Consider the following 23,947-nt stretch of genomic DNA (forward strand, 5'->3'; position numbering starts at 1 on the left):
TGTGTGTGTGTGTGTGTGTGTGTGTGTGTGTGTGTGTGTGTGTGTGTGTAAGATATTGAGAAAAGATCACCAGTGAGTGCAGGGTATTTAGGAGCAGAGAGGAAGGATGATGTGTTGACCTTTGGAAAGCATCTTACCAAAAAAAACCTGGAGAACATGGAAGCCAAAAAGGTCCTCCATTTTGTGCCATATGGTAAGTTTTGCAGGGGTGAAGTGGGATGACAAGGTCTTTCATGGTGCAACTTAAGCCAACTCTGACAAACACGTGGAGGAACCCTCTCTACAGTATATGTGTGTGTGTATGTGTGCTCTTTCTACAGTATATGTGTGTGTATGTGTGCTGATAACATCTACTGTTTTTTTTATAGCATATAGTGCAGGCTTTCATCTTTACAAATACAATTATCTCATAACACTTCTATTATCTTTTATTTGCCTTCTTCTCTTGGTGCTATTTAAACTATTTATGTCTTTGTATTCTTGCTGTTAAAAGCACAGAAAATGAACACGATGCTTTTATTGCCCAAAAGGATATGGGTCAATGTTTACAATATGGAAATAAATGACACACTTGTCTATCATGGAAGGTTTTTACAGCAGACCTGCAAATAACTTTTAGCATCTATTTTAACAGCCTTTGAATCATTCCAGAAAAGTACATTAAATTGATTTTAAAATACTTATTTGGTTAAACTTCCTGTTGTTGTATTAAGTGGGAACGTGAGAGTCATATATTCCACTATCCCAGTTTACTACATAACACTTTTTCTTTTATCATGTCATGCTGCTTTTCTTAATGTTTGAGCTGTTGGTCGGACGAAGCCAGTGGCTTATACGTTATAACCTTGTTAAGAATTCTTCACTATTTCTTGACATTTTACAGATCAAACAATTTATAAATGAATTAATAGACAACTGGCAGATTAATCTATAATAAAACAACACACTATATATATGAGTATGAATGTATTTTCTGTTCAGTGCCATTAATGGGTTAAAAGGTACTTGTACTTTCTCAGGTCAAGGATAAGGAAGAATATATAATGAAATATAATATAAAATGTCTTAATATTCTAATTTGGCATTTCCATTCTTGTTTAAGACACTTTCTGCTTGAAGTTGATGGTAATATGATGTAATTGGGATTACTATAGAAGTTTCAAACCAACAGCATCCCCATCCTTTACTACTATTATCTTCAGACTTGAACCGTTATGCAGGTTTAATGTCGTCCACCAAAAACTGAATGGCTATTTAAAACACTTCATTTCCCAGAGCATTAATGCCACACAAACGGGTTTAAAGTCTAAGTGACAAGATAACACCATCGGATGTATATTTTGGTTAGTGAAGTGAACTTGTGTGGCTATGATTACTGTTGGTCCAGTGGTCATATCCATCTTGCTGGATAACCAAACATCTGGTTGTTCTTATTGTCAGCCTTTGAGATGTTGAAGTGGAATGAGCTGTAGTTCCTCTTTCCTGTTATTTGCTTTATTTCAATATATGAGTGTGTACATTGTGACCTACAGAGTACACACTGTTCATGGTACAGCTGCTCACGCCAAACGCTGACAAGATTGATTAAGCTTAAAAAAAAAAGAGTCTTACATCTTTTATAACATGGCACGGATATGTTTTACTGCAAAGCACAGAAATTGACAAGCAGAGCTCCATATTTAAAAAATGAAAGCAGCAACGACCATGCACATTTGCGAACGCCGTATCCCTTCTGCCTTGATGGTTTGACCTTGTACAGTTCAGTTCTAAGCTTTGTAGCTCTTGTTCCCAGAGACCCAACAAGGATTCTTCTGTTTCCTACTGCTCAAGGGCATCCTTTGCACACAGATAGCAGGCTGGCAGCGATTAATAAAAGATGCCTTAGGCTTTAAGTCAGCCTTGTTTGTCCAGTGAGATTAACAGAGTGGTGGTCTGGTTTGTCAGAGTTAGAAGATAATAAATACTTTAGATAAAAAAAAGTTTTTAAATTCCGGGGAAACAGCAGCCAGGGGCAGGGCAACTTTATCTTGAGTAATGTAGTGTATTTTGAAAATATTCTGCTGTAATGTGGAGTTATTTGAAGGGAGCAATACTGTTGGCCTCCAACAACACCTTCCTCATCTGCGTCGTCAGATCAAGAGGAGGAGGATGATGGAGAGGTCAATAAATGAAAGCACAACCATGCCTACTACTAAGATCCAAACAAATACCTTTGACCCATTGCTTTGCTTGTAGTCTATATCCTTGACGTTACACTTCCGGGATTGATCCGTTGGCCCTGGAAAATCCGCCAGATTTCACTCATTTAGGCTGGATATCCGTTGCCTTGGGCTTCCTTTGTGTTGGCATTTTAAACTCCGTTCGATTTATGAGGACTATGGTTAATCTTTTCTCAGATCTCTGCGGAGTGAATCCAGACAGCTAGCTAGACTATCTGTCCAATCTGAGTTTTCTGTTGCACGACTAAAACTTTTAAACATGCACATTTGACCGAAAAAAAGTTCCTTCCGAGCCTATTTTGCAGCAGCACCGCAGCTTTTCTCCGGTGTTTAGCACCGCCCAAGACGATTGTGATTGGTTTAAAGAAATACCACTAAACCAGAGCATGTTTTCCTCCCTTCCCCAAAAGATATGTGGAGTAGCCAGGCTCTCCTCCAGTGTGCTTTTGAGGAGGGACTGGCAAAGCGGGACTACTTTACTCGCTACTACAACTCAAAAAGAGCTGTTTTATATGATGGGTGGAGTTAGCTAGTCCCCAAATCATGTTAAATTACTGTATACAGTGGTGTAGTCTAGTTTTTTTGTACTGAGTATACTGAGATTTTTTCCCTCCCAGCTTTATACTTGCCCGTCACAGAGGGTCAACCCCGTACGTATTTTGTAACGGTACCGAGTAGCATCAGCCTCATCTGGCTCACTTTCTGTAGTTTCTGTAACGTTAACGTCTGCTGCAGTGTCACTCGAAGCAGCAGTAGCTTCAGGGGCAGGCTTACCAAAACACTAAGATTTTTGGTAAGCCTGTAATTCAGAAGTTTAATTTCTCTTTCGTTTTCTATCTCCTTTGGTGATTCACATTTCATATTTGCGAAGAGAATGACCGCCAAGCAACTGCGTTTGAAACAAAACCTACGCCCTTGATTGTACCTATAAGTAACTTGCAACACAGTGATTTTATGAAGTGTCAATCATTGTTGCGTATCCTCACACTTTTGTAAGAGGGTATACTGAAATCCTGGAGCTTTCCTAGTGGGTATACGGCGTATACCTGCGTATCACGTAGACTATGCCACTGACTGACTATATGCCCACAAGTTTAATATGAATTTTCATTTGAATGTTACAGGGAGAGAAAGATAGCCTAGAAATCGAGACGCACCCTAGCGGCAGCAAATTTTATTTGCAGCCAGGGGGGTATAGGCACTCTCCGTTGGCTTGCGAGCTGGAAAAACCGAACTCTGGTCAGGCCAATCACATCGTGTATAAAGTCGGTGGGCGGGCTTATGGCTGCTGCTGCTGGGAACAGCGGTCTTCTGGAAGACTTGGAGTTAAACCTTTCTTTGAGAAAAGAACAAAGAATGGCACTGAAAACAAAAAAAGGAAGAACGTTTTTCGGAGTTTTGCCGACCGGATACGGCAAAAGTTTAATCTATCAACTAGCTCCGCTACCTTCTTCGTTGCTCAGCCTGGTTGTAGCGCTATCCTATTGTGTGCAGAGGGAATTTGAAAGACAACCGTTTATCACGCCCCTCAGATTGAGCTCCGTCAATGGTTTGTTCCCAGACCCAACATCTTGATGTGGGTCTGGCTTGTCAGGCTAAGAGAAAGGAGGGATTTTGAAATAAAAACACCTAAAAATGATTTTTAAACATATATTTGTCATATGGAAGGTCATACAGGATTAGAACTTGGAAAAAAAATGTATATCATAAAATATAAAAACCTGTTTTGCAGTAGTTTACAAACAGGGTCAGAAGACTATTTGAAAGAGTAACATCACCTACATTACAAACATTCTGTCACTGTTGATGTCACTAGACAGCACAGTAAGCGCGAGGAAGTTGCCCAGCCAGCCAACAGGAAACCAATAAGCATGAGTCATCGTAACCTACAGGTCTGCAGAAAGACTGCAAAATATCTTCTCTGATAAACTTTTGCAGCAGTCTGTACTGATTGAACAATAATTGACAGAGAAAAAGAAAACAGGTGACATTTTCTACACTGACACTCACTGTCAATTCTTAGTTTTTAAGCACAAATGTCAGTCATGTCTTCACACCAATTTCACTGTTGGGGCTGATGAGAAAAGTGTGTGTTGAGTGGTAGTCATTGTCTATTGTTGATCATGATCATAAGATTTAGTGGAGCCTATTTACAATGAACTTAGTCTATATCCATGACATTCCACTTCCAGGATTGCTCTCATTCCACTGGCAATTCCCCGGGATGTCACTCTTTTTGGATGTCCGTTTTCGGATGTCCCGTTACCTTCCGCTGTCTTTGTGTTGGCATTTTAAACTCCGGTCGATTTATGAGGACTGTGGTTAACTGCTCCTCAGATCTCTGCAGTGTAAAACCAGACAGCTAGCTATCTGTCTAATCTGAGTTTTCTGTTGCACGACTAAAACAACTTTTGAACGTACACGTTCAAACCAAAACAAGTTTCTTCCCAAGGCTATTTTGCAGCGGCACTATGGCTCCGCTTGGCACCTAGCACCGCCCAAGACAATTGTGATTGGTTTAAAGAAATGCCAATAAACCAGAGCATGTTTTTCTCCCATCCCAGATTGCTGTGTGGACTAGCCAGACCCTCCTTCGCAGCGCTGTGGAGGAAGGTCTGGCAATGCAAGACTACAATGAACTTGACCAAGACAGTAAAGGTCTCAATCAGGCAGACTAAATCATCCTCCACATATCCTGTGGTACAAACAGCTCATTGCATAAGCTGTGAGGCACCCTGTAGTCAGTGCAGATTCCTGTTGAGTGGAGGAGGCCTGGAAATGTTCTGTCTAATCTGCTTTGAGATATAGCCTTGCTCGGGAGCCCCCCCTGGAGCCAATCTCTGCCTCGGGCAAGGAAAAGCTCACCTGTACAGCTACAGCAGTGAGTGTTTCACAGATACATACAGATTTGTATTGCAAATGAGAGTGAAGGGGTCTCTTTTTTCAGTTTCTCAGCATGTGCCGTTTTTTCCCCTGTCCTTATTAATAACATCTTCATAACTGACATCCACTTTCTATCTTCATCATTTAAAGGTTTCATGGTCTGGACGAATGTGTGTCACACTGGCAATAATGATTCAACAAGCTCAGATTTTTTAGTTTCTGTGCACAGAATCTGTCCGTGTGTGCGATGGGAGCAGCTGGAGAGGATGATGCCTGCTGGTGCTGACTGTGTTTGTTGCTTGTGAAGTGAGAGCTACTGTGGCACACAGGTCAGACACAACAGGGTCAAACTGTGTCAGTCAACATGGAGTCCAGTTTCACAGTTTTATCATCATGTTCTGGTCAGTTTGTGTCTGTGTCAGACATAACAAGTCTGCAAGGATAGCTTTTTATTGGGGTTTTATTAAGTAAGATGTTATGGTGTTAGTGTGCATTGGTGGCCTAGTGGCGCTGATTATGAACCAAGACTTTTGTTGCATTGCGTTCCCAGTCTCTCTCTCCCTTTATTTCCTGTCATCTCTCTACTGTTGACTCTCTACTAAGGACATGAAATATACACTACTGAAATTTCCATTCCACTCCATTATAGACAGAATACCAGCTGAGATCAGTTGCATTGTTTTTTTAATCAGGGCAGCAGTTTTCAGATTACATTATGTGCTTTCATAATTGCAAAAGAGTTCTCGACTGTTGTAGAAAGAAGTGGCTGATCTTTAATGCAATATCTACATTGCCCATTATCAGCAACAATTCAGCCAATGTTCCAAAGGCACATTCTGTTTACTAATCTGATATCATTTTAAAAGGCTAACTGAAGGCGAAAAAAAAGTTTTGGATTCTGCATTAAGATTTATTTATTTGAGTAGGACAATGCACATTAATCAACATTTCTGTAAATGCACCAGTGTTAGCCAGTCAGCTAATTTTCAACTGTAGTCCTAGTTGCATGCATGTCTTTATGGTGAGAAGGAACAAGAGGAAACCCACGCAAGCACAGGGAGAACATGCAAACTACACACAGAAAGGGCTGGGACAACCTGGATTCAAACCCAGAACCTTCTTGCTGTGAGGCAGAAGTGCTAACCACTGAGCCACTGTGCTGCCTTTAAATTGCAAAATGAAAGCTAAATATTAAATAATCCACTGGTAACCCGCTGGTTAGGTTTAGCAAAGAGATTGTGGTTTGGGTTAAAATACTTACTTTCGAGGCTAGTTAGTTAAAGGTCCGATGTGTAGAAATTTCTCCCATCTAGCGTTGAGATCATATATCGCAGTCAACTCTCTCGCACCACGCAGTTCAAAGTACGTATTACAGCTACGGTAGCCTTCACGCTTCAAAAGCTGGTCTCTTGCTCTTTTCAATATCCTTTTTCTTTTTCTGGACAAAGAAGAAGACTCCTGTTCCTGAAATTTGGATTTTAAATACGTGTGGTCCTCCATGTTTCCTTCTTCAAACTTGCTGGGGCCGGGAAGCTACGATACCCATCAGCAGCATTAGCCGCACCTGTGAGTTTATCATGTGACAGTGAAAACGCGAAAGGCGGAGCAGTATGTCCTGTATGTCCTTTACCGGCTAACGCATTTCAAGATGCCGCATGAATATGGAGCGTCTACCCCAGTTCATGCAAATGCAAATGCAAATATAAAATTTCAAGCCAAAAGGAATACTTGGAATTGATGGTGGAGGTAAATATTCATGAAAAGGACAAGTTTGTGAACGGGCAACACAGATTTTGATAATGAACAACTAAACACGTTACACACTGGACCTTTAAAGGTACCATGGCATGAAAATTTCACTTTATGAGGTTTTTTAACATTAATATGAGTTCCCCCAGCCTGTCTATGGTCCCCCAGTGGCTAGAAATGGTGATAGGTGTAAACCAAGCCCTGGGTATCCTGCTCTGTCTTTGAGAAAATGAAAGCTCAGATGAGCCGTTTTGGAATCTGCCGGTTACCTCCCCTTTCTCTGCTTTGCCCGCCCAGAGAATTTGGCTAACCCATGAGAGAGAGACATCATGGCTTTCAAACGAGAAAAGTGGCAGTTGGTCAAGGCCACACCCCCACCCTACACCTTGCCCCCCCTCTCTCCTCCTCAATAGCTTCAGACACAGAAATGGCACATCCTAAGGAAAGCTCATTGTGGGACTGGCTCTAGTGGCTGTAGTTCTGCACCAAAGCTGAATTTCGGGAAAGAGACTTCAGATACAGTATTAGGGGACCACTAAGGTCTATATAAAAGCATATAAAGAGCACCATGTCATGGGACCTTTAAGAATGTTTTGTAAGGAACGTTACATAAGAAAGTCAACTAACGTGGCCTACGTAATTTAAAAAAAGTCATCATTGACTTTTGGTGTCACACAGGACACAAACACCAGTCTCCCAGGGTTGTTTGACCCATCCACCACCAGTTGCTCTGAGCATCTAACACTGGTGCAGATGGGTGATCAAGCTTACCAATGGATGATAACGATCACTGAGCCAACTAGAAGGTAGAGTAGGGCCCTACCGCATCATATCTGTGGTAGTGATAATAACTGATGACGTCCATTCAATTGGCTGAATGATCAATATCTTTATACCAACAATGCGTCAAATGACTACTTTTAATCTGAAAGATGTGGCTCATAGTTACCCTGCAGTTTCCACTGAACTCTCTGAAACTTTTAACATGTTCCTGCTCATTATTTTGGTTTGCAAGGTTATGGTTTTGCTTCACTTTCACTGCTCTCACCAACCTTGTTTGCAGCAGACAGCTGTTTTTGGCTTAAAAGCTCTGATAAACCCATTGTATGCTACCTGCCCAGCAACAAAAAGCTGACAAAGTTAGTGACTATAGCTGGTGAACATAGTGGAGCATTCAGCAGCTAACGAGATAAATATTTCCTTCAGGAGCTGGTGGAGACCAAAAACAGAGCCGCAAGATAGTGACTTACATTCATTAGGCGGCTAAATTATATTGTTGCACTGAATCTGCTCAATGTAAATAAGCAAGTGTTTGATAATATAAGGTGATAATATATCAACATTATATATTTTATATGATTCAAACTTTTTTATAATGTGGTCAATAAAACAATAATGAACTATTATAATTTTAAATACTTTATAATAAAAAATTAAGCATGAAGTTGTGCAAATAACTTTTTTTTTCCTCTTACAGAAGTTCCAACCACTTGGACGTCCAAGAATGGACATGTTTTCCAAGAAATGGGTGCGTAGCTGGAGTAATACATATTATTATGTGCTCTGATTGCTTTTCTCAGCATGCATGGGTCCTGTTATTTTATGTACATGATATGATCTGCTATGCAAGCACAGAGGACATTATTCCTCTGAGTTCTGAGTTTTCCACTTGAGCATATAAGGGGAAATACCTTCGTTTTTCACATGTAAATTTATTGCAACAGTTATTTATGCTAATGCCAATACTTCTCGCTGCTCCCTGATGACCCATTTAACATGCTGGTGAGCACAGCCTGTCCCCTCGCTGGTGTGTTGAGAGGTTAATTAATGGGTAAATAACGAGGCAGACGATCGTTGACTGGAAGCGGGAATAATCATAGCTCAAAACTTTGCTCATGAAGGGTTAAGGTTAATTCTGTAATTCTGTGGCGGTTTCTTTCTTCCCTCATAAAAACTTGCGATCGAAATGCCATATTCATCCTCTATACAATTAAGGAATTTACGAGGGGCTGCTATTGTTATATTGCTGCATGTCTGGTTTAAGGGGGATTTTTTTATTGGGTCTCTCTTTCTCCCTCTTGTTGTTTGCTTGTCAACAGGTGGCAGAGGGATGGGAGGTAAAATACACTGTTAATGTGGCTGGCATTGCATCTTAACCTTGTAACCTTAATACAAAGAACAGTTCTATGTATCACTGTACGGTTAATCTATGAAGTGGTCTTTATCATTACTCAATTGCAAAGTGAATGGGAAAAAAGTACTGCAGCAAAAAAACAATAATTCTGACAAGAAACTCTGGCTCACTTGAAATTATAAAACTGTATGTAGACGGAAACTTGGTTGATTTTTTATTGTTTATCCACAGAGCTGCAAGGTGGGGAACAGGAGGATTGTGGGCAAGATTCACCCGTCACTCGCAAGGACCACATCTATGACAACCAGATCCAGATCAGTGTTTCAGGTGTGTATGTTTAAAAAGTATAACATGTTTAGTCTGTGGTGTGATTTGTTATTAATAAATGAAGGTTAGGGAGAACAAATGCATATACTCGTGTGAGTTTCATTGTATGAGAATAATTTGCAGCCTCAATTTGGAAATCATGTGTGCCAGCTCTGATTCCCCGAGCCATAACAACTAAGACAAAGTTCATGGACATGAACTGGCAGCTAGTGCTCTGCATTAACTACTAATACAAGAGATATGTTTTAGTTATTTCTAAGAATATGAAGAAATGATTTGTAGTGGGGATCAGATCAAAGATAAGAGGTTGGAGGTCGAGACTGTGTGTACAAATTTAGAATTCTATGTGGCTTTTATTTGCAGATCCTGAATATCCTGGGCTTGGGCTTTTGAATACAACAAGAAAAGTAAGATTTGCTTTTCCAGTCCCCCTCTCTGTGTTCTGTCATAATCATTACTGCAGAATTACTGTAGAAAAGCAGCATTTTACAGATTGTTTTTCCAATTATAAAGCTAAAATTGCCAAATGTCTACCCAACTCGCGCTTGATGTTTTAAACTAACTGAGAACTAAATCTGAAAGCAGTGTTACTTGCGTTGCGTGTGTGGGCAAAATCCGAAAATGAACCTTTCACCTATTTGCACTATGACGTTATATCACCATCAATCAAATGCCCCTTGTTTTTGGCTCACACTAGTATGTGAAGCCAATGAACTTCCAGGAGGAAGTGCGCGCCCACAGGGACCTGGACAGCTTCCTGGCCCAGGCAAGCATCCTTTTGGACGTGAAAGCTGCCACTCTGGACGAGGTCCTGAGGCGAATGTTAACTCATGTGGTGGAGGACGGCCATGACAGCTATGATGTGGACAAGGTCATGAACTCACTGTTCACGGACGCAGGAGGGAAGGAGCGTAATGGTGAGCCAAAGATATTAGAAGCACTTTGAGATGAAGTGTTTGCTTCAGAGGATGCTTGACATAACAGCTTGTTCATTGAAATATTTAATGCTCCCACAGTTCACCTTCTGTCAGAAACCATTCAGGGGGTGACTGCTACTTCCACTGGCGTATGTTACCAGCAGTCCTGGCTTTGTGTTCTGTGAGTTCATCTACAATAATATTTATGTGAAAGGGTGCTATTTCAACTAATTCCCACAGCCTCCAGCTCAGTAGGGGAAAGTTGTGTATAGTTGCTGAGTTTACAACAACACATATTTTTCATGGGAAAGTCATTTTATTCATTCTAATTTAGACCTGTCAATTAATATGCTGCACAATCAATCATGTATACACCACTGATCCAAATTAATTTTTCTATCAATTCAGCTCCAATGTGAGGAGCCTGCAGAGACGTCATGTCTGCATCGCCCGTCTGGAGAGGTCCCAGAACTGGGGAGGCAACTGCTGCGAGGCCCGCTATGTCATCCTCATCCTGGCCCCTCCTCAAACGGTAAGAGCTAATTGTCAGTTCTTATATTCAAAACTCTCTGTATTTTTTTTTAAGAATCTGGAAGCTTACTGCAACAATTTTGAAAATTGTTAGCCTCTTAAATGTGAATATTTGCTGGTTTTCCGAGCCTTCAATGATAGTAAACTGGTGACCTTTGGATTTTTATTGGACAAACAAGCAATTTGCAGACATCCACTTGAGCCCCTTTTCAGTATTCACTGACATTTTATAGAACAAATGCTTAACATAGAAAATAATAATCAATAACAAAATAACCATTATTTGCAAACAAATTGACAGAACAGTCAGAATATGTTTAACAATCTCATCATCCGTTTCAGAAAAGCACCAAGACGGCCATCGAACTCAGTAGAACATTTGCCACAATGTTCTCCGACATCTCCTTCAGACAGAAGCTTTTGGAGGTCAAGACCCAGGAGGAGTTCAAACAGGAGCTGGTCTACCAGCGACAGCAGCTCTCCATAGACACAGAGAAGCTGGTCGAAGAGGAAGTGGAGGACTCAGATCCACGTAGGGGGAAACCACTTCAGGTGTGAAAGAAGAGCAAAGTAGGAGATATAAAACAAACATTGGCTCTGTGCTTTAATCAGTGCAGCAGTGGCCATATGACTAGCGTGAGTTGAGTATGTTGGGTAACTGTAGAACAATGATGCCAAAAAGCACAAACCTTAAAAACTAATATACAACAATACGTAAACATAACTCTCCCTAACAAGGGGTTGTTTCTTGTAAAACCAACATTTATATTCTCTACAGACTGTTAGTTTCTCTCCACAACATGTGGAGACCACCCTCGTGTTTTCCGACTCCATCCAGGCATATAAGGATGTGATGCAGTAAAGTAGTTGAGCCAGATTATCTGATTATCCTGTTTCCACACTTTGTCAGCCAGGGGCCGAGGAACGAGAAGCAGCTGGGCAACAAACTGAAAAAGCTGCCAAGTCTGGCATGGCTCTGACGGCAGAATGTGTGCAGCTTCATGTAATGATAAAGTATTTCATTATGTCCAGTGTTAAAATTAAGAGGAAATGTGTGCACTCAGCAGGAGGGTGGAGAAGGGGAACACCCAGATACTGCCTAGAGAGAAAGCATGTAGTAAAAGACCAAAGTAAACAACAGATTGTGGCTACACCTGATGTCCTGAATGGTTTCAAAACATCATTTAAATGTAGGTTATTGCTGCTAAACCAGCCTTTTAACCTGTTATGCAATTCCAAAGTTGTATAATACAAAAACACACAATGATGGACACTCAAGTGTGCCAGTATGTTTAATATATTATACCGTATTTCAGCTACGTTTCTCCACAAATTTGAAAAAATAATAATAATAATCATTATTTATTACGTTCATTCAAAAGACCTAATATCCAGACAGCAAATGCATTTAAATTAAGGTATTTTCAAATGAATTTCCTCTGTACCATCTTCTCACTCACAAAAATCAGTCAGAGGATTTTTTTAATGTCGTGTTCAGACCACCATTAGCACTGTGGGGATTGGAGGGGTTGTCCAATCATTATAATGGGACCAGTGTCAGCACAGCAGGGGTCTCGGCGCAGCAAAAAAAAAGCTCCTCTGGCCAAACAAAAACATGAAAGTGCAAATTCCTCAGTGGTGGAGGAAGTATTCAGATCCTTTATTTAATACCACACTGTAAAATACTCTTATTTACTCACAAGTAAAAGTAAAATGTTACTTAAAGTGACTATATGTAACTTTTACACATTTCTGAAACTGTGTAATGTTCCACCTGATGATCATAAATGACCTGTAACAGCAAACAAGACTAACTAACTAACTAACTAAGTTTTATATAGCTTTTACTAATGCCTCTGCCCGGGTCAGATTTTTCCCGCAAAGTCACAAAATGATTTATGGCAGGTAGACAGTGCTACAGAACACATTCTGAAGGATCACAGATTTTGGTGTAAGCCTGTGTTATTGTATCAAGCTAAAAGTAGCAGGAGATTTCTTTATACAGCCCTAATTGTATTTTAATTTTATTTAAGAAGTTATCTGCTATAGTTGTGGCAGAACTATCACAGAAAATAATTAAATTAAACAACAACTAAAAGCTAAAAAGGAAAGTGAAAGACAACGGGCGAAAATGCAAGTCAATCTCGGTCGGGCAGATGATTCAAAAGTGTCCCCAAATTGGCCCTCAGGTATGTGATAAATAACTTTGTGTTTGTACGTTAGTAGCCAACATTAAATTATATCCCAATTCCATTTAGCGAGACCTTTTATTCCTTTTAGTCTGTGTTTGTGTTGGCCTACTATTTTCTTTTCCCTTGTCCCCTGTACTTGTGTAAAGCGTCCGTTGGTTTCATGAATTGCTAAATTTCCCTCTGAAATGTAATGAGGGATAAAGTGGCATGAAACGAAAATAATCAAGTACCTAAAATCTGTACTTGTACTTGAGTACATCTACTTCCTTTCAACCAGTGAGATTCCTGTTAGATTACTTGGAGAAATGATTGTCTTTCCAGAGTGATAATATCCTTTCTAATAGCATTATAGACCACTGTGCAGTGTTTTGGCATCTGACAAGCCTTCAAACTGATGGATGTATGACACACAATGTATTCATTCTGTCACTTGTACTTAAAACAACCAAAACAGCCCAATTGTTTCTTTTTTTCTTGTTTTGAAACATAGTGTAATTTTCCAACTTAGTGCCAAATCTAAAAAAAAAGTATTTTTTCCTCACAATTTTGAATGCTTTATGAAAATCAAGACCAGAATGTACAGTGGAGCCTTTAGCATATACATGCAAATGTCAGTGCACAGAGAACAGAAGACGTCTTGAATTCTATGGTCCTATTAGATGACTCTCCAACTATTTAACAGCATGTGTCTCTTGCAGGTCTTCACACTAACTGAAGTGTCCTGTCTAAATGACTAAATTATGTCATGTCATTTTTCACAGTGCAAAGAATTCTTTAAAGTCGGTAAAGGTGTTTATGATGACCTCCGTCGCAGACTCCCCCTCTACCCCTCAGACTTCACAGATGGTATTAATATTTTCTTGTGTAATACTTCTCCCTTAGTGTGATCTATTTAACTTAACTGCTACTGCTACAAAATCATGAAATGTCTTCTTCAAAAATCTTACACTTTGAAGATATCTTTAGATTGTGGCTGCTTTGGCTGTTGAGTCTTTAATAAGCCTTTTAAATAATCCATCAAGGCATAACTGGGAAGGACCGCTGTCTGCTGAAGTACACTACCACTGCTATTTTCCTCTACATCGCCATTCTACTGCCTGCTATTGCCTTTGGCTCATTGAATGACGAAAGCACAAGAGGAGAGATAGGTATGGACTCCTGTCTTTGTTGTCTTAATCTGCAACAATTCATAATATTATTAGCTATTTAATCTGAAGCATAAAAAAAGTATTGAAGTTTAGTTTTTTTGACAGATGTTCAGAAGACTATTGTTGGCCAGAGCATTGGAGGAGTGATCTATTCTTTGTTTGCTGGCTCACCACTCGTCATTCCACTGACCACTGCACCACTGGCCATCTTCATAAGCGGTACTTATGGTGTCCTACTGCTTAGACAGGGGAATTAATCTGTAGAGCACATCAATAGCAAAAAGGAACAGAACATCTCCATACAGTATATTACATGCAGCAAATGTGTTGCAACTCGAGCTTGATGCTGGATGTTAGGCAGCTTCAAACAGCCAAGTTGGTAGCCAGGTTACCAGACACGTTATTAATTTAATGCTATCAAATGTATGTTTGTGGCTTTATGTATGTTTTTAGTCATCAGGGGCATCTGTGACGACTACGAGCTCGACTTCGATGCTTTCTACGCCTGCATCGGTTTATGGAACAGTCTATTCCTCATCCTCGGAGGCTTATTCAATGTCAGCCTGTTTATGAAACTCTTTAAACGGTAAATACACAACAACAGATTTTTTACTATGACATATCACAGACAGAAGCCCCATACTTGTAATATATGTACCTAACCATTTGGCCATGCACTGAGGTCAGGTCACTGATTAGAGAAGACGCATCTGTTATGACTTCCTGTTTTCAACCATAATTATTAGTTATGTTTAATGTGCACTCTCACTATCAGGGCCATCATTTTGCCTTGAACGGACTGTTATGACTGTGTCTGTGTTTTATTTAGATAAAACATGAATGATCACGCCATGCTTTTTTTTTTTTTAAATCTCCCAGCTCGACAGAAGAAATCATTGCATTGTTCATCTCCATAGCATTTGTCGGGGATGCTGTGAAAGGCACCATCAAAAGTAAGTCAAGACAAGGTCAGACTACATTAAACTTGGTGTAATCCTGGACTCCACCCTCTCTTTCCATACTCACATCAAATCCATCACCGAATCAGCCTTTTTTCATCTCAAAGCATCTCAGGACTCAGGCCATCACTCTCTGAAACCCTCATTCATGCTTTCATAACATCCCATTTGGACTACTACAATGGAGTCCTGTCTGGGGTCCCTAGCAAAACCCTAGACAGGCTCCAGTATGTCCAAAACTCTGCTGCCAGGGTCCTCACCCACACCAAAACCTGGCAGCACATCACTCCAACCCTCATCCACCTTCACTGGCTCCCAATTACAGTTTTTCGCAATCGCTATGACACTTTTTTCAATACTTTTAACAACTTTCCTAAACTCTTAACGCACCTACACACCTACAACACACGATTGGCAAAACAGTTAATTTCATGCTCAAAATCACACATTGTAAACTAAACTCCAACACCGATTTTCAAAATACAATAATTCACTAACACAATACACTGTGTTTACCAAAACAATGCAATCATGTCTCAAAATCAAATAATTCTTCCAAAACACTAACACATGTTGTCTCCCAACAGGAACATTTAGTCAATCATAGCACAATGTCATAAAAACACTAACATCCCATGGAATAACAGAAACTACATTATTTTATGTATCAGGTCTGCCCTTATACAACAGACAAAAGTGACTGTATTGATCATAGATTGTGTTTTGGACTGCAGTTTCTGTTGAAGCCTCTACATTTTTGTTTTGTTGGATTTAGCAAATTTTTTTAAAGATTATTTTTTGGGGTTTTCTGCCCTTATTCGACAGGACAGCTAGTTGAGAAAGGGCAGAGAGAGAAAGGGGGAAGACATGCAGGAAATAGTCACAAGTCGGATTTGAACCCTGGATATCTGCGTCAAGGCATAAACCTCCAAGTATATGTGTGCATGCTCTACCCACTGAGCCAACCCGGCCACCATTTTCTTTCTTTTGCTGCAGAGATTCAATACAAAAAATGATTGACCCATCTCAGAGTAGCTTTATAGAAAGTACGGTTTGTGAAAAAAAGGAGAAAGAGACAGAATTGTCCTGGTACTCCTCTTCCTCTCCCTCGTGAAGGCATTTTCTTATTTTCTGTGTTCATCTACAGTATATTGTTCAAATAGGTCATTTTTTACTGTACTACCATATGATCATGCGATTGAAAGAACCTCAACACCTGAGTGTGTTTCCTAGAAGGGAATCAGCTGTGATCGATCTATTTGCATTACTTCAATCAGCTGTTTCTCAATAAATGCATATATAAAATGCAGGGAATATATTTGTGTTTCAATTTACAATATGATCAGCTGTTCACTTTGACTTTAGCCTATAAGTTAGGTTTAGAACATGATGTTATCTGTTCTGACATACAGTGTGAAAGCATTTGTAAATTTGGCAGTGAAGATCCATTGTTTTGGTCTTGGTGGAGCTTGTGTGTAAAAGAAGTTCAAGCATTTTACATTTGTGTTAACTGAATGCATTTTGTGTCAAAGCAACAAGAAATGTGTTAATTGTATAGCCTACTCAGACGGATGTTGTGCTAACTGTGTTAAGAGCTTAGGAAAGTTGTTAAAAGTATTGAAAAAAGTGTCATAGCGATTGTGAAAAACTGTAAGTCCCGCATCGCATATAAAATCACCTACAAATCCCTCCATGCCCTGGCCCCACAGTTCCTCTCTGACCTCCTCCATCCATACACCCCACCCTGAAACCTGCAGTCCTCCGACGCTGGCCTGCTCTCCATTCCCCACAAACAAAAGCACAAAGCAAGCCGATCCACTTTTCCATGTTGATAAGAGCATTAAAATGAGAAAAATAATGGGACAAAAAGAAATCTAGGGACATTTAGAATAGATATAAATGTGCGATTAATTGCAAGTTAACTATGATATTAATGTGATTAATCACGTTTAAATATTTTAATCGTCTGACAGCACTAGTAATTATTATTATTATTATTATTATTATTAATAAACATGTTTTGAATGCAGCATAGCCATCATTCCAAACTGTAGGGAGATGTCTAAATGTCCTGCATATCGTTTCTTGTAGGTAATGTAGCCCAGCAAATATACATATCCATCATGGAGTCTAGAGGAAAACCAAGCATAAAATCAAACAGGCCCCCTGTGCTTTGTGGGAAAACAGACAACCCTATAATGTACATTTCACACAGCTTCTATTTATATCTTTTTCTAAAGGGTTTGTCACAAAAATAAATGGATGAGCACGATGGATTCTTTAGAGTGTTTTCCCCTCTTTGTGCCTCAGGCTGTTGCTACCAAACTACATCAAAAGTGAGCAAAGCTTGAATACAATGCACTGCTTGAATGGCTTGAAATATATGGAAAATGAATACATGAAATTGTATTAATAATGTGGTACATTATGTATGAAGACACTCATAAAGTGTACTTTTTTATATTCTCTGCATCAGCATTTTCTGCTGAGATCCAAAACGGGGCTTTTTTTCCCTAGTACTTGACAAATGTTAAATTGCACAGGTGTATTTTTACGTAAAGATATTATAATTATGTGAACATTATCTTTTCATCCCTTTCTTCTTTCTCCCTCACTTCCTAGTGTTCTGGCACTTCTACCATGGGCCCACACTGGCGACCACAAATAGCACGTTGGTGCTTCAGCAGATTAATGAGATTCTAGAGAAGATGCAGAATCAGACAGGAAACATGACCGAACATCATAATGAGACCGTGTCACTGATGGGACACGCAGAAGGACATGCGTCAATCTTCCTGCCCGAGGCTCTGGTGTTGACAACACGGGAAAGGCCCATCCTCTGTCTGCTGCTTATGTTGGGGACTTTGTGGCTGGGTTACACCCTCTACATCATTAAGAGGAGGTATGTTCACTTACTGGATGATTTTATCAAATTATATACAGCAAGAAGTGGCACAAGTATATAAAGTTGGGAGATCCAGAAAAAGAGACGATTTACATCCCAGGAATCAGGCAGAAGGTAACAAATCATCTGCAATGATTTTCACTCTTCAGGTGTAATGATGTAATACGTGAGGTAGATAAAAGTGTGTATTTCCATGTCTGACTCCTGGGATGTTATTTTTCTTTCCCCTCCAAACTTTCACTACGTAACATGGCTTACTTTTCAAGCTAAGAGAGTAACTACGATAAATACAGAAGTAACACTTGTAAAATATATTACATCAGAGTTGCTAAATATTGGAAAATATGTGCTTCTTTTCCCCTCACAGCCCATATCTGAATTACAAAATCAGAGAGGTGGTGTCAGACTGCGCTTTGCCGATCTCTGTGCTGATATTCTCCTTCATTGGCTCCTACCTTTTCCTTGACATACAGCGTGAGTACAGATCTGTCACATAAAATAACTGACAGAAGAGTACGCTTGAGACTTAAAGTCACAACCTCAGTTGTGCTTCCACTGTTCATAAATCCTTTGTTGGAGGTGGAAAAAAAGGTAAAATATTTGCTTTCTGAGAGCTTTTAACCCAGTGTGGGTTCTAAATCGATGTGGGTCAAAGACACTGTGTTGAATGTTTTTTATAAAACAAAGCTTACGAGCAGCAAAGTTCACCATTCAGGCATTTCTTTTATTATGTACTGTCGTCATTGTTTCACCTTACAAATGTGAAAAGACTGTGTGTTATTCAATGTTATGTTTTCTATTCTATTAGTTCCTATGTTAAGTGTCCACGACGGCCCTATCTTCAACTTCCCTCATTTTGAAAAGCTGTCAGGAATGAACATACTGAGTGCAGTCGGGCTGGGTTTCCTCCTCGCATTGCTCATCTTCATCGATCAGAACATCGTCATCTCACTCACACATGTACCACAACACAAGTAAGACCCTGATTAACCATGGCGAGACATTAACGTGTTGTAACACACACATTTCTGATTTGTTGTAGAAATCTGGAGGTTATATTGTATCTTCTTCTTCTACTACTATGTGACACACTGTGTGTTTGAATGTCTGCACCAGGTTGCTCAAAGGCACAGCGTTCCACTGGGACTTAATGCTGACTGGCTTCATCAACATCCTCATGTCCTGTCTGGGGTTGCCTTGGATGCACGCTGCCTTCCCACATTCCTCCCTGCACGCCCGTCAGCTGGCCAAAGTGGAACAGCACGTAGAGAACGGACACCTCTACACGACGTGAGTAAAGTTAAAACAAGGACAAAAACCAAGTGGTGCTTTCAAAGACATCCAGACTGAAAACAGCTTGCTTTTAGCTGTTTGTTTGGAGGCTTTGTAACAGTGGTGTTCAAATACTGATCAAAATAACTAGGCATTCAGTGAAGTAAACATATATTAAAAAACATAGTCAGCTTAATTCATTTCAAAACTAATTGTCAAACATTTAAGTTGATCTTGAGTCTGTTTAGGAATATAAATTACAAAAATGTTTTGATGATTATTTTTGTGTGCAAACCCTGCATATTTTTTCTATTGGAGTAGTCCTTTGATGTTATGGTGTAATGTTTATCCATTAATGATAATAGTCAAAAGAAAATACAGTAAAACATATAAAAAAGGAAAAATATATAAGTTGAGCAGCTGATCAGATTTTGGCAATGTCAATCATTATTTTTGGTCAGAAATTGGAAATTAGTAGATTGGAAATTAACTTGTAATTCCAGTTTTACTTGAAGATATTCAAGGAAAATCAGTTTCATTTAGCTAAAAACAACAAAACATGTAAATCCTTGATGACAGTGGTTCTCAACCTGTGGATCGGAACCCCCTAAGGGGACCCAAGATACATCTGAGGGTTACAAAAGAGATAAGAAAGAAAAACAGACATTTTTCTTACGCAAAATGAAGACTAATTTCTAATCTATTTTTCTTGTGAAATACTGCATACTTTCTCCTGTTTAGGGCCCCTAAAATCAAAATCACTCTTTTGTTGACAATCATGTCCACACTAGGGCCATAACCTGTGATTATATTTAACAACATATTTAAAGTGCTTTACTCTGCCTTTGTGTCAAACAGTATTGTCAGTGTGAAGGAGACTCGTCTGACCTCGTTGGTAGCCAACATCCTGATTGGCCTGTCTGCGTTCATGCTGCCCATTCCTCTGCAGTGGATCCCCAAGCCCGTCCTCTACGGCCTCTTCCTCTACATCGCAGGTACTTCGCTTGATGGGAACCAGATGGTGGACCGCATGGCCCTGCTGCTTAAGGAACAGGTGAGCAGGAAGGACACTGTGGTTTGATTAGTTGGTCTGTTTGTCTTTCCTGTTTATCCATTAAACTTCACACGGTGGCTGCAGCGAATTGGCACCCAGTATTTGTTTGAAAAAGTTTGATATTCAAGTATTCAGTGGGCTGAAAAAGTTTTGGGTAAAAGTTATGGCAACTTTACTGCCACCATGACAAAAAAATGAAAAAATATATATCATATAATAGCTTGCTATGTTGTTATAACAAGTCTATATGCATGTCTATATGATGAGTTAATTGTTTTAACAAGACATTTTAAGTTGCTAGAAAGTTTCATTATACGAGAAAAGGCGATTTGTTGTTATACCAAGGAACATTTCACATAAGAATAATTTGATTTATTTATTGTAATAATGAGAAAATATGTCATAATAGCATAAAAATATCATGGAAAAGATATGGTAAAAATGAGACCATGGTGGCAGCAATATGCTGCCATACAAATCAAAATTAATTCAAGCAAAAAGCAAAAATGAACATTCACGTAGGGGAAATTGGCGCCTTTTCCCACTTAATTTGTCATTCATGCTGCAACAACAGGTGTATTGTCACATAGAAATATTGCCTTTACAACTGTAACAGGTATTAGTGGGTATATTAATGGGTTAATATGGGTCAACCTTTATATTAGCAAAACAAAACGAAAGCAAAATATAATTTAAAAGCATTTTAACCACATCATACTTGCACTTCTCTGTCTAGACCTCCTATCCTCCCACACACTACATCCGCCGTGTGCCTCAGAGGAAGGTGCACTACTTCACAGCAGTGCAGATGATCCAGCTGATCATCCTGTGTGCTTTTGGGATGTATCCTCTGCCCTACATGAAGATGGTCTTCCCCCTTCTGATGATCTTGCTGGTCCCTGTCAGGTAAAATGACCCAACAGGGGCCAACAGGGGGCTGAGTAAGACCATGCAAACCAACACAGTGCTACAATGTCTGCATAGAGTTGTCATTATGCTAAGGCCCCATTCAGACCTGGTATTAACATCTGCCCTGAGTGATATCACCACCCCTAGATGGGGGTGTGATTGTCTCAATTCCCCAGAACCTCAGTGATGCAGGGGAGCCATGATTGGCCTGCCTGCTTATAATGCCTCGCCATGGCATATGTTAAGTTCTGGGTGCGAATAGCTGCCTTATGTTCAGATACCTTTAGTTTGAGTTGAAGTTTTGTTTGGCCTATATACGCCAGTCCACAAGGACACTTTAGAAGGTACGCTACATGTGTGCTGTTGCAATTAATAAATGAAGAAATGGAGTATTTATTGCCAGTGCGGGGATGTGAAAATTCTTTCGCATTGGTCGAATTAGAGCATTGCGCACAGTTAGCACATTTATAGAAACCCAGGGGTGGGTTAGGGAGCCAAGTGGTTGGAGATGGGTTGGACATGTCTGAATGGACAAATCGGTCACGAATGTTGCCAGAACGCCTAAAAATAAACCTGGGCGGATTGGCGCATATGTCTTTGAGTGTCGGGTCACTCTTCAGGACATGCTAATGCTTGCGAATAACGTTTTTCATTCTTCCTGCTTCTGGAGTGTAGCCGGTCGAAAAAAATACACTGGGTGCTGTGTGTGACTTAGGTTTTTTCTTCAAAAGTGAGGCGCGATCTGTACTTAGAGCCCTGTCCCATGTTTTTGTAATGTCAGATTTATCATAACCTCGTTGTTCAAAACGGTGCGCTAAATGAGCTGCTTTGGACATAAAATCAGCTATGGTGCTACAATTTCTTCTGACTCGCAAAAACTGGCCCACTGGTATATTGCGGACCAGATGAGGCGAGTGATTGCTGTCGGCTCTTAACAGGGTGTTCCTACTAAGGGGTTTGTGATAGATGGTGGATTGTAGAATATTATTTACGTCCTTAGAAATGGTAAGATCTAAGAAATCAATGGACTGATTATTACATTCCATAGTAAAGGACAAATAATCTGTGGAAGAATTTACATAAGTCAAAAAGTGATTTAGCTCATTAAGGGTACCCTTCCATATTAAAAGAACATGTCTATGTATCTTCGCCACAGTGATATTTTGGAATGAAAGGGGTTATTTTCAGTATTGTGTATATATTTTTCTTCCCATAGAGAGGGTGCAAAGGTGCTCCCCATTGCAGTCCCTTGTAGTTGTAAATAAAATTTGCCAGAATATTTAAAGAAATTATTAGATAGAATGATCTAGACAAGATTTACAAGAAATTCTGATGGAGGCAGAACATCGGTGGGATGTTTAGCAAGGTAATGCGACATGGCTTGTAGGCCTTTGTGATGGGGTATGCATGTATAAAGACTTTGCACATCCAAAGACACAAGTACATCATTGCTTTCACAATTCCAATCATTAATCAAATTCAGAACATCAGTTGTATCCCCAAGGTATGATGATTAGCTGTGAACATATTTTCTTAGAAAAAAATCAACAAATTGTGAGAGAGGCTCAGTGAGGCTCCCTATAACAGATACAATAGGGCGCCAAGGAGGATCATCAAGTCGGGCTCCCCTGCATTACTGAGGTTCTGGGGAATTGAGAAAATCACACCCCATCCAGGGGGTGGTGATATAATTAATAAACTCCTATGCAGGGAAGCATTTTGGATACATACACTCGGCACTTTAGAACCTCTAGGTTTAAATGAAGAATTTAATCTGACTTGCTTTCTCTAATGTCAAAGTATGTTAAAGTATATTATTTAAGATGAATATACTTTTATTCCCATTGTATTGTGAACATTTTTATGTCTGTTCTTAATCCCTTTTGACCTGTTTGTGGGCATTTGCCCTTTAATGATTGATTAATGAGTGTAACACCTTGGTTACGCACAATCACACCTGTTGATGATTCTTATTAAGGGCTTCATTGCCCATTCTCTCCAAGGACTCTGACGAAGATGTAACCTTACATCGAAACGTTAGTCACTGTTATGCACCTTAAGAAATAAAACTATTAAGTAAGAAGACGTCTGTGTTGCACCGGCAAATTTTTTAGATACTATTACCATACAACACACGTAACTGTACAGCATCTCTCTGTGTTTTATCTCAGGACCAGCCTGCTTCCCCAAGTAATCGACGCCAAGTATCTGGATATCATGGACGCTCAGCACATGTAGAACAGAGCACACCATATGAAAGGATTAGTTTTCTCTGGTAGGAAGGGAAACAGACTCAGAACTCAAGGATTGTGTTAACAACTAAACAAAATGCATTTTGAGCTGGTGACTGGCTGAGTTAATGTCAGGCATCTTTGTAATATTTAAAACACGTTCATCATCATTTAATTTAATTTAAGCAACATGTTTTGCTGCTTGGTCTGTGTCCTACTTGGATTAAAGTGTGATGTGGATGAGGGGATTTCAGTGTTTTACCACCGATCAAAAATCCAGAATCATTTAACAAAGTGAGAAGGAATTTCTCACACTTGAAAACATGCAGAGTGAAGTATTACCTCATAATGATGACATTTTAATAACACTAAAGCCAGGTATCACAAGATCTGTGTTACAGTTGTTTATATGTGAAAACTGCTATTTTAATTAAGATAAGACGTAACATTATGTTAGTATAAAGGTAATTTGTAATTTTCTGTGCATTGTAATCATTTTTTGTTACACAAATAAAGC

The 23,947-nt window shown here is 39.6% G+C and overlaps 1 protein-coding gene across 1 annotated transcript; it reads left to right on the plus strand.

The window, feature by feature from the left end:
* Positions 1–23,940, plus strand: LOC114562294 (sodium bicarbonate transporter-like protein 11). Its single transcript, XM_028588623.1, has 20 exons — positions 1–193; positions 8,329–8,379; positions 9,217–9,312; positions 9,676–9,719; positions 10,010–10,229; positions 10,329–10,410; positions 10,638–10,761; positions 11,103–11,312; positions 13,714–13,798; positions 13,975–14,100; positions 14,206–14,319; positions 14,554–14,686; positions 14,980–15,053; positions 17,682–17,961; positions 18,332–18,438; positions 18,773–18,938; positions 19,081–19,254; positions 20,095–20,290; positions 21,027–21,196; positions 23,371–23,940. Exons 1-20 carry the CDS (start codon positions 157–159, stop codon positions 23,435–23,437), a joined length of 2,556 nt encoding a protein of 851 aa, XP_028444424.1. The 5' UTR covers positions 1–156; the 3' UTR covers positions 23,438–23,940.
* The last annotated feature ends 7 nt before the right edge of the window (positions 23,941–23,947 follow it).

The sequence above is a fragment of the Perca flavescens genome, chromosome 10 (genome assembly GCF_004354835.1).
Source record: "Perca flavescens isolate YP-PL-M2 chromosome 10, PFLA_1.0, whole genome shotgun sequence".
Classification (NCBI taxonomy): Eukaryota; Metazoa; Chordata; class Actinopteri; order Perciformes; family Percidae; genus Perca; species Perca flavescens.

What these genes read in the sequence shown, in the direction of transcription:
- LOC114562294 (XM_028588623.1), top strand. Translation starts at nt 157, where the DNA reads ATGGAAGCCAAAAAGGTCCTCCATTTTGTGCCATATG. An exon ending in ACATGTTTTCCAAGAAATGG is followed by an intron (nt 8,380 to 9,216) that starts GTGCGTAGCTGG and finishes GTTTATCCACAG; the next exon opens with AGCTGCAAGGTGGGGAACAG. An exon ending in CCCCTCAGACTTCACAGATG is followed by an intron (nt 13,799 to 13,974) that starts GTATTAATATTT and finishes TAATCCATCAAG; the next exon opens with GCATAACTGGGAAGGACCGC.